This window comes from Triticum dicoccoides, chromosome 1A (assembly GCF_002162155.2).
Source record: "Triticum dicoccoides isolate Atlit2015 ecotype Zavitan chromosome 1A, WEW_v2.0, whole genome shotgun sequence".
Taxonomy (NCBI): domain Eukaryota; kingdom Viridiplantae; phylum Streptophyta; class Magnoliopsida; order Poales; family Poaceae; genus Triticum; species Triticum dicoccoides.
The window spans coordinates 511,926,267-511,946,246 of record NC_041380.1 but is presented as its reverse complement, the minus strand read 5'-3'; the positions used below and the strand labels follow the sequence as shown (position 1 = coordinate 511,946,246).

The window sequence follows — 19,980 nt, the reverse complement described above, 5'->3', positions numbered from 1 at the left end:
AATTTTATTTTTATTCCTTGCTTTTTGCTACTTCTTAGTAATAAATAAATTATTTAGCCTCTGTTTTGGTTGTGTTTTTTGTGTTTAATTAGTGTTTGTGCCAAGTAGAACCATTGGGAAGACTTGGGGAAAGTCTTGTTGAACTTGCTGTAAAAAACAGAAACTTTAGCGCTCACGAGAACTGCTGTCATTTTTATTTGAAGAGTGATATTTAGTTAATTATTTTTTCAGATGATTAATAGATAAATTCCTCACGTCCAGAAATTTATTTTAGAATTTTTTGTGTTCCAGATCTTGCGCTAGATAAAGATTACTACAGACTGTTCTGTTTTTGACAGATTCTGTTTTCGTGTGTTGTTTGCTTATTTTGATGAATCTATGGCTAGTAAAATAGTTTATAATCCATAGAGAAGTTAGAATAAAGTAGATTTAACACCAATATAAATAAAGAATGAGTTTTTTACAGTACCTTGAAGTGGTCTTTTGTTTTCTTTCGCTAACGGAACTCACGAGTTTTCTATTTTGAGTTTTGTGTTGTGAAGTTTTCAAGTTTTGGGTGAATTCTTTTGATGAATTATGGAACAAGGAGTGGCAAGAGCCTAAGATTGGGGATGCCCATGGCACCCCCAAGATAATCCAAGGACACCAAGAAGTCTAAGCTTGGGGATGCCCCGGGAGGCATCCCCTCTTTCGTCCACTTCCATCGGTAATTTACTTGGAGCTATATTTTTATTCACCAACATGATATGTGTTTTGCTTGGGGCGTCTTGTATTATTTGTGTCTTTGTGTCTTAGTATGCCACAATCATCCTTGTTGTACACACCTTTTGAGAGAGCCATACATGAATTAAAATTTGATAGAATACTCTATGTGCTTCACTTATATCTTTTGAGCTACGTAGTTTTGCTCTATGTGCTTCACTTATATATTTTGAGCTAAGTAGTTTTGCTCTATGTGCTTTACTTATATCTTTTGAGCTAAGTAGTTTTGCTCTATGTGCTTCACTTATACCTTTTGAGCTATGTAGTTTTGCTCTATGTGCTTCACTTATATCTTTTGAGCATTATGATTTTGCTCTATGTGCTTCACTTATCTTTTAGAGCACGGTGGTGGATTTGTTTTAAAGAAACTATTGATCTCTCATGCTTCACTTAAATTATTTTGAGAGTCTCTTAATAGCATGGCAACTTTCTTAATAATAATATGCTTGGTATTCAAGATTTGTTAAACTTTCTTTTGAGTGTGTTGAATACTAAGAAAAGATTGAAGCATGATAATTGTTTTGAGATATGGAGGTGATAATATTAAAGTCATGCTAGTTGAGTAGTTGTGAATTTAAAGAATACTTGTGTTAAAGTTTGTGATTCCCGTAGCATGCACGTATGGTGAACCGTTATGTGATGAAGTCAGAGCATGATTTATTTATTGATTGTCTTCCTTATGAGTGGCGGTAGGGGACGAGCGATGATCTTTTCCTACCAATCTATCCCCCTAGGAGCATGCGCGTAATACTTTGCTTTGATAACTTCTAGATTTTTGCAATAAGTATATGAGTTCTTTATGACTAATGTTGAGTCCATGGATCACACGCACTCTCACCCTTCCACGTTTGCTAGCCTCTCTAATACCACGCACCTTTCGCCGGTATCATACACCTACCATATACCTTCCTCAAAACAGCCACCATACCTACCTATTATGGCATTTCCATAGCCATTCCGAGATATATTGCCATGCAACTTTCCACCATCTAGTTCATCATGACACATTCATCATTGTCATATTGCTTAGCATGATCATGTAGTTGACATAGTATTTGTGGCAAAGCCACCATTCATAATTTCTTCATACTTGTCACTCTTGATTCATTGCATATCCCGGTACACCGCCGGAGGCATCCATATAGAGTCATACTTTGTTTTAGAATCAAGTTGTAATCATTGAGTTGTAAATAAATAAAAGTGTGATGATCATCATTTAATAGAGCATTGTCCCAAAAAAAAAGGCCAAAGAAAAAAAGAAGGCCCAAAAAAAGAAAATAAATAAAAAGAGGCAATGCTACTATCCTTTTACCACACTTGTGCTTCAAAGTAGCACCATGATCTTCATAGTAGAGAGTCTCTCATGTTATCACTTTCATATACTAGTGGGAATTTTTCATTATAGAACTTGGCTTGTATATTCCAATGATGGGCTTCCTCAAATTGCCCTAGGTCTTCATGAGCAAGCAAGTTGGATGCACGCCCACTAGTTTCCTTTGTTGAGCAGCTCTAGTGCATCCGTTGCATGGCAATCCCTACTTACTCACATTGATATCTATTGATGGGCATCTCCATAGCCCGTTGATGCGCCTAGTTGATGTGAGACTATCTTCCCCTTCTTTTTGTCTTCTCCACAACCACCATTCTATTCCACCTATAGTGCTATATCCATGGCTCACGCTCATGTATTGCGTGAAGATTGAAAAAGTTTTGAAAAAGTTAGAGTATGAAACAATTGCTTGGCTTGTCATCGGGGTTGTGCATGATTTAAATATTTTGTGTGGTGAAGATAGAGCATAGCCAGACTATATGATTTTGTAGGGATAACTTTCTTTGGCCATGTTATTTTGAGAAGACATAATTGATTTGTTAGTATGCTTGAAGTATTATTATTTTTATGTCAACATAAACTTTTGTCTTGAATCTTTCGAATCTGAATATTCATATCACAATTAAGAAGATTTGCATTGAAATTATGCCAAGTAGCACTCCGCATCAAAAATTCTCTTTTTATCATTTACCTACTCGAGGACGAGCATGAATTAAGCTTGGGGATGCCTAATACGTCTCCAACGTATCTATAATTTTTGATTGCTCCATACTATATTATCTACTGTTTTGGACTATATTGGGCTTTATTTTCCACTTTTATATTATTTTTGGGACTAACCTATTAACCGGAGGCCCAGCCCAAAATTGTTGTTTTTTACCTATTTCAGTGTTTCGGAGAAACGGAATATCAAACGGAGTCCAAACGGAATAAAACCTTCGGGAACGTGATTTTCTCGCCGAACGTGATCCAGGAGACTTGGACCCTACTCCAAGGAGTCAAAGAGGAGGTCACGAGGGTGGGGGCGCCCCTCCTAGGGCGCGCCCCCTGCCTCGTGGGGCCCTCGGTGCTCCACCGACGTACTCCTTCCTCCTATATATACATACGTACCCCCAAACGATCAGAACAGGAGCCAAAAACCTAATTCCACCGCCGCAACTTTCTATATCCACGAGATCCCATCTTGGGGCCTGTTCCGGAGCTCCGCCGGAAGAGGGTCGTCATCACGGAGGGCTTCTACATCATCCTAGCCCCTCCGATGAAGTGTGAGTAGTTTACCTCAGACCTTCGGGTCCATAGTTAGTAGCTAGATGGCTTCTTCTCTCTCTTTGAATCTCAATACAAAGTTCTCCCCCTCTCTTGTGGAGATCTATTCGATGTAATCTTCTTTTTGCGGTGTGTTTGTTGAGACCAATGAATTGTGGGTTTATGATCAAGTCTATCTATGAATAATATTTGAATCTTCTCTGAATTCTTTTATGTATGATTGGTTATCTTTGCAAGTCTCTTCGAATTATCCGTTTGGTTTGGCCAACTAGATTAGTAGTTCTTGCCATGGGAGAAGTGCTTAGCTTTGGGTTCGATCTTGCGGTATCCTTTCCCAGTGACAGAAGGGGCAGCAAGGCACGTATTGCATCGTTGCCATCGAGGATAACAAGATGGGGTTTATTTCATATTGCATGAATTTATCTCTCTACATCATGTCATCTTGCTTAAGGTGTTACTCTATTTTTAACTTAATACTCTAGATGCATGCTGGATATCGGTCGATGAGTGGAGTAATAGTAGTAGATGCAGAATCGTTTCGGTCTACTTGTCACGGACGTGATGCCTATATACATGATCATGCCTAGATATTCTCATAACTATGCTCAATTCTGTCAATTGCTCAACAGTAATTTGTTCACCCACCGTAGAATACTTATACTCTTGAGAGAAGCCACTAGTGAAACCTATGGCCCCCGGGTCTATTCTCATCATATCAATCTCCATCACTTTAATCTTGTATTGCTTTTTACTTTGCCTTTACTTTTTTACTTTGCATTTTATACCAAAAATACCAAAAATATTATATTTATCAGATCTCACTCTCGTAAGTGACCGTGAAGGGATTGACAACCCCTAATCGCGTTGGTTGCGAGTAGCTATCATTTTGTGCAGGTACGAGGGACTTGAGCGTGGCCTCCTACTGGATTGATACCTTGGTTCTCAAAAACTGAGGGAAATACTTACGATACTCTGCTGCATCATCCCTTCCTCTTCGGGGAAAACCAACGCAAGCTCAAGACGTAGCAGCATGCCTCCCAAGGCGTTCACTAGGCTGCCGTCAAGCGGATTCTCCGCTATGTCTGTGGCACTATGGATCTTGGCATCACGCTTCACGCCTCCGCCGACACCGCCCTCACCGCCTACTCCGGTGCAGACTGGGCGGGCTGCCCTGACACTCGTCGCTCCACCTCGGGCTATTGTGTCTACCTTGGACCCTCTCTTATCTCGTGGTCGTCCAAGCGCCAGCCTACGGTCTCTCGTTCCAGTGCTGAGGCTGAGTATCGTGCGGTGGCCAACGCCGTCGCCGAGTGTTCGTGGCTTCGTCAGCTGCTTCAGGAGCTCTCTTGCCCTGTTGATCGTGCCACGGTGGTCTACTGTGACAATGTCTCGGCGGTCTATCTCTCCGCTAACCCGGTGCATCATCGACGGACCAAGCATATTGAGTTGGATATTCATTTTGTTCGGGAACAGGTGGACCTTGGCCATATTCGTGTTTTGCACGTCCCTACTTCCCAACAATTTGCAGATATCATGACCAAGGGCTTGCCTACGACATCATTTGAGGAGTTCCGTTCCAGTCTTTGCGTCAGCCGCGGTGCCGCTTCGACTGCGGGGGGGTGTTGAGTATATGTGTTATGTGCATATTGTGTATTGGGCCCGCCTCCTAGTTTCTTGTATAGTTGAGGTCCATGGCCCACCTTTGTACATCATATATACATGCCTATGCACGAGAGCAATACATCATGCAATTCACATATTCTACACACATGTCGACATCCTGGTCAATCATGTGATGGAGAGACAGCCACTTGTTTCAGTGCAGTGCCCAGAGAGATTTTTTTTAGAAATGGAGGAGGACCCCCGGTCTCTGCATCTGGACGATGCATACAACAACTTTATTAATTATTCATACAAGACCTTACAAAGTCATACAACAGTAAGACTAAAGCCACCGTCTAGGCAACATCTGCCGCTACTCCTATCCAATTGATTTAGGGATGCTGATAGTCTAGGCCTAATACCAAACAGACCTCGCAGCCAAACCTAACATCTAAGACCTGAGGTTCCAACCAGAACGCCTGCCGGGTATGGGCACCCACCAGTCCGGCGTATTCCTCAATCAGGACCCCTGTCGGGTATGAGGCCGCCGCATCCACCTGCCACCAATCCATCTTCAGTGTTGTACTGCTGCATCTATCTTGCCCGGTCTAGCTGTCGTCGACGTCACCACGACGCCAGACAACGCCACCATCCTGCGCTCGTCCATCATCACACGCCCACCGGCGAGACCCCGCTACTCCATGCCGCTGAGACCCGCCGTTGTCGACGTGCCAAATGCCACGCCACTCCTCCGACGCAAAACACCATCTGCTGCCACTGGTCCCATCCCCTCCGCTTGCAGTTCCTCAAACCGAGCACCCAAACGCCCTAGGCGGCGCCTCCAAGAAGGACACGACACACGCAGTGCTGCCGCCGCCCAATTTAAGGAGATTTAGGGTTTTCACCTGGGCATGGGGTTGCCAGTGCAGTGCCCAGAGAGATAATATGGCATGTTTCATCTCTAGGCATTTTGTTAGTCTGTTACTACTGATGGCGGAGGAGGTGAAGCTAATTTTTGAGCAGTTATCGGTGATCTCCATCTACCCCCACCACAAGTACAAACTCACAGTGCATGATTCTTCCTCGTCATGTGCTGCCATGCCCATCTTCCCCCTCTTACTGGAGCACAGAGTGTGTCAATGATATATAGGTATGCTCTAGTACTACCCACCTAGTGCATTGAATCATGGTTATCAGCAATTCATGCGGTGGCAACCACAATACCAATTTCCAGTATCCACAACAACAACGACCGATTCCTTCTCAATGTTAGAGTTGTGTCGAATATAATGTACAAGGTAGGTTACAGTTGAACTTGTAGTTGTATTGTGTTTAGATAGGATATGGAGTCGTGTCCTAGTAGGACACTTGTATCCTAGGCCTCTCATATATAGCGGGGGTAGACACACGATGTAACCTATGCCAACATAATAGCACAGGCACGCAAGGGGGAGCCGCGGCGTGTGCCGGCGCCCGGGTGGCCAGTGTGCGGTATTGTGACGGTGTCACGGGGAGGAGCGCCCGTAGTCATGCCCCGGGGATGTAGGCATATCGATGAACCTCGTTAACAAATCTCGGTGTCGTGCTCGTGTGATTGCTTGGTCCTCGGATGATTGACGGTATGCCTTGGATTTATTCTAATAAGTGGTATCATGAGCGAGGTTATTCGGAGGCTTCGAGATCGTTGATTTAGAGGAAGAATTGTGTCTGAGATGCAACCGCGTGAGGTGTGGTTCTCGGCGAGATTCAGAAAAAGCGACGCCAGGCGAGTCGTGCGGCGGTCGATCAGCGGATCAATCGGGCGAGCGTCAAGCGGCGCGAGTGAGTTGCGGCAGCAGCGATACGGTTCAGCAGGCGGAGTTCTCGGCGGCGGCGCGATGTATCGCGTAATCAGCAGCAGGTTAGATCGCATCAATCAAAACCAGGTGCAGCGTAGTGGGCCATGGCACTGGAAGACTTTGGCGTGATGGCCTGGCGATGCCTAGTCGGGCTGTGTGTGCTGGAGGCCTGCACTGTGCTGGGGCTGGGCGATGCCCACGTTGGGCTGCGTGTGTTAAAGCCTATGGAGAAGTGCTGCTGATTGTACGTCCGTGTATGCTGTGGAGCACCTCAGATTTGTTTGTTGAAAAAAAGGTAGCGGTCAGGTTCATGTGTGTGTATAAGAGCAGTTTTTGGTTGGATCAAGTACGATCTATTTTCTGCTATAAGATGCACGGAGAAGCAACAGCAAAAGAGTGACAGGAAAAAAGAAGATATGTGCAGTATGCATGGAAGTTTTTTTTTTCTGAGTCGGTTTGCCAAGATGACTTGGAACACGTGGACAGGCCACGGAGGCACGCGGATAAGTGCGTCATACAGGATCATGCATACACATGGCGTCTAAGACATGCACAGATGTGTGGGTGGACACGATGTGGGGTGGAGCATGGTTACAGTCGAACGAGTTCGACTGGGTCAGACTAGGCAGTCTGACGAATCGATATGAGTCGGTTGGTACAGAAGACGGTGGCGGAATCGGCGCTTACGACGTAGGAGCGTGATGCTGATGGTGACCGACTTCTGGGCGTGGAAACACGTGGCACGGGCCCCGTGGGCTTGTGCGGCTTCGACAAGACTATGGCGCGGGATTGATTCAAGGTGGTGTATACACGGAGCTTGAAGTCGATGAGGCGCAGGGGTGGACTGATCATCTACCATGGAGTCATGTTGAAGGTGGAGCTGGATTAAGGGGCTACGGCGTAAGACGTCAGAGAGTCGAAGCCTATTTCAGCGGGAAAAGCGAGTGACACGTGGTTCTGACTGGAGCCCAGTGGTCCGATGGAAGCGTGAAACTCGTCATCGGTCGGTGATGATTGGCGGTACTCTGCAGTGGGGGTTGAGTGGTGTGGGTTCACGACCCTTGAGGCTCGACCGGGACAGCGGAGGCTCGACGCGTAATAGCGGCGAGGCGTGCGGTACGCACAGGGCATGGAGACGGGCCAGGGCTCTGGTGGTCATACATGTGATGAGACATCTGCGAATTTGACTCGGGATGACTAAAAGCAATGGTGAAATTCCTTCATGTTTCAGACAGGCAGTCAAGAAAGGAGCGGTGATGTTGAGTTCAGGTCACTCTTATGTGTGACACCCAATATGTGAGTAGTTCATTTTCACGCAGGTCAGTGATCGGTGTGTGATGGCGTTGACGGATACTCAGGAAGTTGGGAGTACAAACTAGAGTAACAAGGAACTTAATTTTTCTCGAGAGTTGACTGTGGTCAAGAAAAGAAGGGACTACAAGTTGCATGTGGAGTCATATAGAGTCTTTGAAGTAGCAGCGGTACTCACGGGATAAGCTCAAGTCCAATGTACATGGAAGTTTGACGCATTGACGAATTCAAGGTGGTGGAGAATATTCGCCAAGGTGAAGTTTGTTAGAGTTGTGTCGAATATAGTATACAAGGTAGGTTACAGTTGGACTTGTAGTTGTATTGTGTTTAGATAGGATATGGAGTCGTGTTCTAGTAGGACACTTGTATCCTAGACCTTTTATATATAGCGGGGGTAGACACACGATGTAACCTATGCCAACATAATAACACAGACGCGCAAGGGGGAGCCGGCGGCGTGTGCCGGCGCCCGAGTGGCCGGTGTGCAGTATTGTGACGGTATCACGGGAAGGAGCGCCCGTAGTCATGCCCCGGGGATATAGCCATATCGGTGAACCTCGTTAACAAATTTCGATGTCGTGCTCGTGTGATTGTGTTAACAAATCTTGATGTCGTGCTCGTGTGATTGCTTGGTTCTCGAATGATCTACGGTATATGCCTCGGATTTATTCTAACACTTAATAGTTGCAATAGTACCCAATGCCTCCTCGGGCGATGGAGGTCAACCAGACAGTTTGGTTTCAACTTTCAACTCAATTGGAAGGACAAAATCAAGAAGCTGGAGGACCTAAAATAAGAAAAGGTAATACAGGAAAGCTTGAAGATCTCTGTGAGTCTGCAAAGAGGACTAGTAGTATTCATGGACTAGGCTCAACTTTGAAACTACTGGGATTGTATTTGTGGAGGAGGGTGAAGTATCTTTTTTTTAATGTTGGCAAGAGGGCTGCCAAACCCATTGATTAGAAAGCCGTGACAAATACAAACACCTAGACAGGGAGGAGCGAGATCAAAGCTCGCAGAGAAAGAGAATCAAAAAAGAAAACACAAGAGCTAGCAAACGCTAGGGAGAAAGAAACGCAACGGGAAAACCTCAGCCAGGATCAAAAGGAATGGAAGCCCCAGCCAGGTTCCACACGGTGATTTCGTCACTAAGTATTCTCCTAAACCCAACGGTGGTGAGCTGCTGCCGTTCAAATGTACTTCTGTTGCATTCGCGCCATATTTCCCAAGATGTAAGGAGCAGTAGGGACATAGTTACTTCCTTCCTGCTGGAAGCACCCCCGTACCAGCAACTGCGCAGCCATTGGCCATCGCTGCAAGTCCCTTTGCCGCGCCATAGCCATGCCCGGCAACGTTTGATGATACGCTGCATAATCCAAGCCGGCAGACGATGGACCGCAATCAGATATACTGATTTCAGCAGGATCAGGCGTCCCCCTTTGGGCATCAACTGGCCTTTCCAAGTTGCCAGTTTACCATCAAATTTATCTAGCCAGAGGCTCGAGGATAGTGGCATGCCCAAATATATGATAGGGAATGTCTTAATTAGCATACCGAGCGGTTGTAGAATGGTGGCGAGGTCGCGATCCCCGCAACGAATAGGCAGGGTAGCACTTTTCATCAGGTTGGTAACCACACCAGTGATCAATCCGAACGAAGCTAGCAGCAACTACTGCACCATCTCCGCATCTCTCCGATGCGGGTTGATAAATAGGGCAACATTGTCCGCATAGAAGGCGCATCGAAGAATCCGTTGGCGTCCCGGCAGGCGCGAGAGAACGTTGGCCTCAGTGGCCAAGGAGAACATGCGCTGGAGTGGCTCCATAGCTAGGATTAAACAGGAAGTCCACAATGATGATGGACGAACTCGGGCGTATGGCCATGAACCGTAATCTTGCATGTGCAGAACACTGCTAGGTTATTCTTGACGTCGCCCAGACCGAGGGTGAAGTATCTGTTCAAGAATGAAACAAAACTTCTCTGCTATGTGGTCAGTTCTTGGTCAGATTCCCTCCCAACAAGAAGATTGAGAAATTGGTGGAGTACCCCTCCATAAATCTGAAGAAGGGTGATTATGTTTCCTTTAAAGTTTGAAAAGATGAAGAACCTGAGTTTGACTTCTTACATGGGGCGTGGGTAAATATCAAGCTATGTGATAGCAAACTATATCTGTTTTTTGGTGAGATCACAAGGTAATTCTTGGAATAACAGGCAGAGAAGTATAATGCATTCGCCAATCATCAAACCAGAGATCGATTTTTTTTATACATCTTCTAAGGAAAGAAGAGCGCAAGCGCCTCGCATTACTGTCTAAACTCTAAAGTATTCTCAGAAAACAGAATGACCCAAGGACTATCATGCATGCCCGGAGTTTAATCAGTAAGCAGCCTGAATGCTTGGTAGGCCCTACAGAAAGGTAATGGACTACTAACACAAAAAACATAGTGATCATGAATTTACAAGAAAAGTATTTTTTTTCTTTTTGTTTTGTGCACAAGGGAGATGGCAACATGGAAAGTATTTTTGGTTTCTCAAGAGATCATGAATTAACATCAAGCTATGTACTAGCAAACGATATCTGTTCTTTTTTCGTGAGAAATGACAGAGTATTCTTGGAGTAACAGGCAGAGAAGTAGAGATGCAGTCAACAAACATAAAAACAGGGTTAAAACTTTTTTCACATCTCAGGACAAGGAAAGAAAAGCATAAGTGATATGCATTACTCGTCCAAAGCATTGTAATAAGAAAACAAAATGCTGAAAGAACAATCATGTCTTGGGGGTTTGAATCCATAAAGCAAACCTGATAACAAAGTCATTCCTGATTACTTAATACAGTCACATGACAAGATAACTGCCTGATAACATAAGTCACAAAGTCCACATACCAGTACACATTGGTAAACAAGAGATCTAGTTGATATCAACCATCTAGAAACCATGAACTACCATTGCTAAAATACGGGGCAACACTCGGCTAAGGTGGCAAGGGCATGGCAATCAGCTCCATCACAAGAGAAGGGAAGCTCTTACACAAATTCTGGAAGCCCTCAGTGGCCACGACTGCCCTCCGATGTGCCGGGCAGCTGAGAAAATCAAAGCATGCCTTCTTCAACCCGTGGCAGTGGTACTGCTCAGCAAGTGCTAGAATGGTCGGAACAGAGCCTGTATCAATGTACTTGCATAATTTTTCCTCGCAAATCAGCTTTAGCCTCTCCATGTTATACCTGTCCGCCGCAACGAGCAGATGCTGACACATGATATCTTCCTCTTCTTCTTTTGCCTCTCGCAATGAATCAGTGTAGGCGAAGTAGAGCAACTCCTTGAAAACCTGTGCCTCCAAGTCATCTATGTGTATGACACTGGCTGTGTCGCCCTCCTTCATCATGCCAAAGAGCTCCGCGCTGAAGACTGGAGATCGCGACGCGAGCACACACCGGTGTGCAGCAATCCTCTCACCACCTACCTCAAACACAACGTCAGCGCCCTTCTCAGTCTTGAGGAGATCACCGAGGTGCTGATTCAGCTCGGGTGGGGGCACAAAGACAAACTTTGGAGCGCTGGTCTGTTTGGTGCAGATGTCATGGACGACGGCAATGTCACACCTGATTGTGAAAGAATCGTCCTTGAGATGCTCCGACTTCTCCAAATCCTCCCTCTTGACGAACTTTGGACAGCCCCACATTTGCTTACCACCAAAAACATATCCAGTTGTGGATGCCCACGGCCATGACAGTCGCTTCTCAGCCACCTTGGCAAAATTAATAGTGAACATCGTCTTCACACCCTCGGTTGCAATTTCATCGAGCTTGAGGTAAAAGGAAATATAATCTGCTGTTTCGGAGTCCATGCCATTGGGGAAATAGTAGATGCGCCAGCAATGGCCGCCGACAAAGAATTGACTGGATTGGAGGAACTCACCCGTGGGGGTCGCCTTGGTGCAGCAGTAACCGTCGATCTTGAGGGTATGATATCCTCTCGCTGAGGTGGCGACAATGGCAGAGGCGGATCCCGACGGCTCACCGACACAAGCGATGGGGGAAGACATGGCAAACCTGCTCTGAGAAGTGGGGAGTTGGAAGCTATACTGTGCAGACTAATCACCCCTTGCTGGGCTTTTTTCCTGTGAAGAGATGACTGCTGCTACAGCTACTACTCGTACTGGAGGAAGAAGCAGCGGGCGACTGGAGAAAATACTGTGAACAAGATGACACAATAAGGAGAGTAGGAAAAACATGATAACCAATCTAGAAAACAAATGAGGTTGTGTGCAACTTCCAGGACCAGCTTGGTATTTTAGAACATACAACTAGCATTCTGAGACCTAAATTGCCAAGCACTAAAGAAGGAAGATTGATACCAAGGATAAAGCATGATTGTTTCCATGTTTACACCTACAAGCAAGTTACTAGCTTATATCTAAAAGGAAACATAAGGTTCTATAAAATTACAAAAAATATTAGACAAAGAAAGTACTGAATGAAAGAAACAATATATCAATACTGAACAAAAAAAACAAGGCATGACTAAAACTTGCAACACGCCAAAGACTAGGACTGCCTCAGATGGCCCTCGTATTTGTGGACCTCTAATAAATCTAGACATGAAAACAACAGTGCGGTATGAAATCAATACAAGGTTTTTGAGTTGCCGACTAATCACCGATTAGACACGGGCTAATCGCCTTGCCGGACCAGCGATGAAGCCTTGCAAAAGTGACTCAACTAGCAGGGCAAGTTGTGCAACTCACCCCCCACTAGACGCTTGCGTGCTGGTTTGGGCAGTTGTCGAGGTCTTCCATGAGGAATCAACCACCGTGCCACCGCCGGCTATCGATCTACCCCGCCGCTAGTTGTTGTAAGAGGGAAGAAGGTATGCGAAGAGAGAAGGGATCTGCACTGGCGGCGGCTATGTATGGTGCTGGCCACACTCTGCTGGGCAGTTACCACTCTTCTATTCTTGATGGATGGTACAGATGGCTCGGATAAGTATGGACGGTTAGATACATCAAGAAAGCTAGGGTTTTCAAATGGGCCTTCATGGGCCAAATATGTCCTCCCTTATCAACTGCAATCTACTGTACCCCAGCTTCAGCCATCAGGACCTTGCCTAGGAACCTACCGCCACCTTGACATCACATTCAAGGTCCTCCACAACAGCAACTTTACCCTCAACATCCTCTCACCCTCTCTGTAAATCCCCCTGACTAGTTGCAGCGACTTGGGGCGATTAGTCATAACTAGTCACGAATAATCCAGGCTAAGGAGACTCGACCCGACACCATGACTCATAAACTTTGAACCAATATCATCTTTTGGTTTAGCATGAGATGCAGGCTTCCAGCTGGTGGCTTACTTCCTATAATAGAGGATTAAAACAAGGAAAATTCTCCAGGGAACAACAGGCAAGAAAACAGACCACTTCAAGCAAGGGTATGGTTCTTTGTATTTGACCAGGTTTGGTAAAGAACAGAGGTGGGAATGGAGGACTCATATTAATGATAGAGGTGATAAATTTCACTGTATTAAACAAGAAAAAGGAGAAGAGCTAAAAAAAATCCACGTTGATCGGCAACTTCGAATGGTAGGGGGCCTTCCTATACAATCACAACAAATCACGTTGCACACACTCATCTTCCTTCCATCCAATCGTCATTAGACACATTAACCAAACTATGAATGTTATCAAGGGACCAAAGCTATGTCAACTTTGTATCAGATCATACCCAGCCATAGGCAATCGCAAATCACCATGGTTATCCTACTGATTGAGCTGCATAAATAAAAGTGAGGAAATGCTTTCTAAATTTATTAGTTCACAGCCAGTTGTTCCATCTTCCACAAGCATCAATTTTGAGTAGGTCTACAGCAAAAGTATGAGAATCAATATGTATAAGGCTAGTTGTAGTTGGAATATTAGACTCTTACCTATATGGTTTCCATTTGTGTACAACATGGTAAATTAAATAATCTACACGCTGACTGGAAATGAAATATTGCGTGCAGGCTTGATGCTTAGTTTGTCTAGTTGTGGCATATTTCTACGATGAGATATAATAATGCAACATTTCAAATAGAAAAGGGAGGAAAATCCTTGTGAAAATAGTAGCATCACATGATATGCCTAGTTTGTTGTCAATCTTATCTCCTTGTAGTACAAGCTAACAATATTTCTGCACAGTTATCCGAAATCTGAATCTACCCCCGTTTCGTATCCTGTCCTAAACTATGAACCTAACTCAGTTAGACTCATGGTTACAGTAATGCCAAAACGGACGACAAAATGCTGGTTGACCGGTTGGACTGTACATTTAGATCAGAAATATTGCTCCAGCGATCTACTTTGGAAGAATTTACTGCAACGAGAACAGGACAATGCCCAAGCTCGTGTGCGGCATGCGGGCGAGATTGAATCAAGCTCAGGAGCTCCCATTCACAGCTGCCACGCAGAAACAGCTGAGAAAAGCTACTTACTCGGAATCAAAGCAATCCCAAGCATAGCCTAACACCACACTGTCCGTCAGGTTGCTGAAAAAGATTCGGAAGGACAGAGGCAATGGGCAGCTCAGATTCCCCAGGCCCCATTTCAGGCTGGTTCGTCCCAACATCCAACCAGCGGCACGAAAAGCGCCACCGCCAAAATCGGATCTACTGGAGTTCCAAACCCGACCGCGAGACCGAATGTCAGGGATCCAGAAGCAAGCCATACCCGCCCCGCGCGCGCGCGGCGGCGGCCACTCGCCGTCCTGCCCACGGGAAGGGGAGAGGGATGGAGAGGGTTCTAGAAGAAGCTCCTGGAGAGGGAGAGGGGAAGGGGGGAGACCTGACCAAGTGACGGCGGAGGGGAGCAGCAGCAGGAGTGCGACCGGCGAAAGGAACTCTCGCGGACCAAAACGCAACAGGAGTGACTAATTGTAAGCGGATCTTTCAAAAAAGAAACGAGATTGAAGCTAAACCGGACAATATTTGTTAAATTGGGATATATAAGTATCTATATCTATAGCAGAGCGGCCGTGCGTTGCAACGAGAGAAAAAAAATCATAATCTTCAATGGTCATTATCATTTTTTGCTGCATCAGCGAGATACACTATCATTCACATCTTCGTGAAATCGTGAACAATTTTTGAAAATCATGAATATTTTTTAAACTCATGAACAAATGTGGAATCATTAACTTTTTTACAGATTTTTGAACATTCTCTAAAATAACAAAAAAATTGAATTCATGAATATTTTATACAATTTGCAAACATTTTTTGAAAATTGTGAATATATTTTTTTCTTGAATAGGCGGATTTTTCTAGAATTGACGAACATTTCTTTCGAAATTGTTGGAACAATTTTTAAAATTCACAAACATTTTTTGGATTCAGCAAAAATAATTGAAATGCATGATCATTTTTTTGAATCCGCGAATATTTCATGAATCAATAAACTACTAAGTCACGGACAGTTTTAAAAATTTTAGGGTATTTTCCAATTCATGAATATTTTTTAATTGGCGATTTTTTTCAATTTCATCAAAAACAATTAATACATTAACTGTTTAATAAATTATGAAAATATTTTGAATTCCCGGACATTTGTTTTAAAAATTATGAACATTTTATGAATATCTGGACATTTTTAAAAATCACAAACATTTTCTGAATCCACAAAAATTATGAATTATTAAACATTTTATTTTAAAAGTCACATTTTTTATTTTCAAAACGGAATCCCAAATTGTTTAAAATAGAAAAAACAAAGGCGGAAAAGTAAAACGGAAAATAAAAACGAACTGAAAAAAAAGGCCGTCCGGAGATGGGCCGGCACAAACACGCGCGTTGTGTTTTCTCTCAGCGTGCAGGGCGCAGTATATAAGGTTCCTACTACATGAGCCGGCCCATGTAGAGACTTCTTTGTGTGAAACATTTTTTATTACTTACAGATGGCATGGTGGGCAATATTTTGTAATTGTGGGGGCAATTTCGGTGACGTACGGCCAGAAGCAATAACCCCTATACTATTGCTTCCGACGATACATCATCGAAATTACCCCCGAAATTGGAAAATATTATCACCGATGCAACCAATAAGTGAAGAAATGATTCGGGTTTTTTTTTAAAGTCGTCGTGGGGTTTCATTTATACACGGTGTTACCCTCACATAACTCAAGTACAGAACGTGGGAGACCCAGGTTTGATCCCAGGTCCCACCCTTTTTTCTCTCCTTTTCTCTCTTTATAGGAAGCACTCCTCCTCCCACACACACATATGGGCCAGCCCATGTACGGGCGTGATGTCCCCTGCTTTTTCATTTCCCTTTTTTTGCCTTTTCTTTTTTTATTTCTGTTTTTGTTTTTCCTTTTTAAAATTAATTCAAGATTCCAAAATTTCCAAATTTCAGAAAGTTGTGAGTTGAAGTTTTTTTGAGAAATCATAAAATGTTCATGAATTCGAAAAATTATAGGGAAATCATAAAATGTTCAAGATTGGAGGAACTCACCCGTGGGGGTCACCTTGGTGCACTAGTAACCATCGACCTTGAGAGTATGATACCCTCTCGCCGAGGCGCCGACGATGGCGGAAGCGGATCCCGACGGCTTGCCGCCGGCGGCGATGGCGGACGACATGGCAACCTGCTCTGAGAAATGGGGAGTTGGGAACTTTCCCAGGGAGAGTGGTCACCGCCGCTATAGCTGCTAGTCCCGTCTTAGGGTTTCCTTTTTGAGAAGCTGTCGTAGGGTTTCTGCTGACTGCGGCGAATTTCGGAGAAACCGAGATAGAAAAGCATTGTTGGGCGGCATGGGCTTTCTCGAGAAGGTTCGACTTTTTTCTTCTCGTGGGCTTTTCTAGCATTGTTAGGCCCATAGAGAGCTCTAACCTAGCCTGAGTCCAATGGTTCACTCAAAAAAGAAAAAAGGTTCTCCCCCCAAAAAATATTTTTATAAAGAGAAGTGTTCTAATAAAAGCGGAAAAGTACAATGTCTCGCAATCGCAGGGGATCGATGGCTCTTGATCAAGCCGATTGGCGCTTCGGTCTCGGCTGCAATTGTGCAAGCGGTTAAGGAGTCGATGTCATATGGTTAATAGTTCTTTTTTTTGCCCCGGTCTTTCTTCCAACCATATGACAATGAAGCAACAGAATTTTCTGATTTGGTAAATATCATTGAGAGAGTGGATCCAAAACTTGATGCTTCGAGGATACGCGGGGGATTCGATCTTACTATGTGCCACGTATCATAGGCTTTACAATGCAAGTTAGAAAAACATGTCACTATTGTGGAATTGTTGGGACCAATTGTACTAAAATCTGTCAAATAGACGGACAATGGTTGGCCTGAATTTGGTAACCGGCAAAATTTAGTCAAGAGTGTCACAGGTATCACTTTGACTAATGAACGAGCTACATTCACATGGAGTTTACACAATATTGTTCTAAGCAAAAGCATCCACGTCCGCACAACTAGTACAAGAAGGGCAGACGCCATATCCAGGAGTGAGTGTCATATGTTCCCCTCGAGAATCGTCCTGCATTATTCCAAACCAGGCTGAAAATAAACAAAATGCATAAAGTTACTTGCATATATGTTCACATGCATAAACAGCACAACTTACCGTCTCTCTCTTTAGTCGAGATGCTATCGATCTTGTGTAGCCTCCACGGTTGAATGCACTCTCCAGCATAACTGTTGGTGTGATCAAACTTCTATTGTGGACAACCTACCCATATTTGATTTCCCTAGCCTCAAGGTGTCTGTCCACAGGGGCATAAAGGGATCAGAGTGTCATCTAGAATTCTAGATGCATATATACAGAGATATAAATCTCTTGGCCATGCTCAAATCAGTATCAGATGAGATAAAAAAATCCAGGCCCAGTCTCTTTCAAAGAATAATAGCTAGCAAATAGAGCATCGTCGTATAATGCAGTGGGAACTTCACATTTAAAATGGTAAATTTACTAATCAGTTACTTTTCTAAACTTCACATTCGGGATGGAGGAAGTACAAGACATCATGCAAAGGTCGACAACCCAACCAAGCCAGAAGCCATGTTCATCCAAACTTTGCTACCTAAACAAGCACGAGGAGGGGGGAAAGCTATTCCTCCTACAAGACTATTTATCAGTGAGACAGGATGTTTTCCATCATCTTAACATGCTCAGCACTAAATACTGATTAGAGGTAGCGGCACAACCATCATCCATATTGTAATAAGATTTCATCATGTCGAACATCCAAGATGTACGTATAAAAGGGTAAAATCAAAGATTATGATGTAAAAAGGCCAGAGGGCAGAACAGTGCAGTTGAAGTTAACACTGCTAATATAATACTCCCGCAGTCCCAAATTACTTGTCACGGAAATGGATTCTGCGACAAGTAATTCCGGACGGAGGGAGTATATGACTGTCCAGTGGGGACAATAAAAACTTTATGCCAATGTAGAAAATGCAGGAGGGTGATAATAATCCACAAGGTAAGCTTCCTATTAAGTGTAGAAACTATGAGCAATGAGCAGAGGTGCATGGCATTATACATTTGCAGTTAAAAAGCAAGGCTTCTTAAGGAACATACTGTGGGATAAAAAAGTGTCCAATGGCATTATTTATATGGATAAAGTGAAGGCGATGGGTGCATCAGAGAACCCAGGGGAACTGCAGACCCTGAAGGCCTGCTCCGATTGGCAGGAGACAACAATCTCCGGAGTCTTCCCCTCGAGTACACACCTCCCAGTTCGATAGGTAACCAACTTCAGATATAACTTCCTTGGATAAGTTTCGTCAGTCTTTGTATCGTAAGACATGTAGCGTCCGCTGTCCTTCTGCCAAGACAACAGAGCGAAGTGTTCCTTGTCCAGGTAAACGTAGGCTCCGCTCCCGGCGGCAAAGAAGGGTCGTCGGAATTGGAGAGGGCAACTTCCACCTTGTACAGGGGAGCCTTGGTTTGAGAAACAGACCAGTCCCGACAGCATACCGCAAGGTACACGGACAGATTCCGGCCCTCACCCCCAGTGCTGCCGATCCCCTTTTGGTTGAGTATCTGGGTTGTTTCCTCTTGGAATAACTCAATATGTTGTTCACTGTCCCTGTATCATCATAGAAAGTCACAAGTGAATAGATGATAGCTATTAAGCCCCGTACAGAGGAGCTTGCAAGACATGCTAGTAGTTCATGCACACTGCTAATGAGTTCTAAAATTCAGGTTTGACGGTATTATAACAATGGCAATGGCTCTGTGCTTCTTCAGTATCATAATAAGCATTAAAAGATTGATGAGAACAGAGCTCACTCGATGAGGTACATGATGAGCATAACTAGGCAACCAAATTTATCACAGCCGTTCTTGGCTAGTAAACAAGGGTCATCCAATTGGTGTTTCAGAAAATCATCGCAAATGTGATGTTTATCTGCAGCTGCTAGGCACTGATGCGGCTTTTGAACAATAATTTTATCACTCTAATTTTTAAGCATTTGTTGTTTTCTGCTAAACAATATAGCTGTTAATTTAGAAATGTGTCATCCCAGTGCTATAATAACTATAGTCCAATGCAAGTGCCACATAATTAAACATGAACAGTAGGAATAAAAGGCAGGAACCGTGATCAGGATAAAGGCACAACACTCTGAAACATGACAATAAATATGTAGATTAAGCTACTTGCATACTTTATATTGCTGTGTGAATTTAGACATATATCATCCCAGCACTACAACCAAGCTGTAGCGCAGCTCACAGACTGTCAAACCTGAACCTTAACAGTGGAAACGCAGAGCAGTAATTTCTACGAGAATTCAGCAGAAAAGTGGACCAGAATGATATTCCAGTTTAATATGCATCTCGATAAAGTTCAATAAAGTTAATAAGGGTCTATCAGAAAAGCACATATT

General features: G+C 44.1%; 1 protein-coding gene and 1 long non-coding RNA gene across 4 annotated transcripts; both read right to left on the bottom strand.

The window, feature by feature from the left end:
- Positions 1 to 10,889: 10,889 nt before the first annotated feature.
- LOC119284196 (BTB/POZ and MATH domain-containing protein 1-like) lies at positions 10,890 to 15,022 on the bottom strand. 3 transcript variants are annotated; one of them, XM_037563427.1, is made up of 2 exons: positions 14,931 to 15,022; positions 10,890 to 12,304 (listed from the first exon to the last, which is right to left on the bottom strand). In XM_037563427.1, exon 2 carries the CDS (start codon positions 12,154 to 12,156, stop codon positions 11,086 to 11,088), a length of 1,071 nt encoding a protein of 356 aa, XP_037419324.1. In that variant the 5' UTR covers positions 12,157 to 12,304; positions 14,931 to 15,022; the 3' UTR covers positions 10,890 to 11,085. The 3 variants fall into 3 exon arrangements, with proteins under 3 accessions (XP_037419324.1, XP_037419317.1, XP_037419321.1); XM_037563420.1 differs by having other exon boundaries at positions 14,936 to 14,993; XM_037563424.1 differs by lacking the exon at positions 14,931 to 15,022 and adding an exon at positions 12,859 to 14,826.
- A 2,483-nt stretch (positions 15,023 to 17,505) lies between these two features.
- On the bottom strand, positions 17,506 to 19,172 carry LOC119312102. The gene is made up of 3 exons (XR_005151255.1): positions 18,668 to 19,172; positions 17,708 to 17,846; positions 17,506 to 17,620 (listed from the first exon to the last, which is right to left on the bottom strand). It is a non-coding gene; the product is annotated as an uncharacterized LOC119312102 (long non-coding RNA).
- Positions 19,173 to 19,980: the final 808 nt, after the last annotated feature.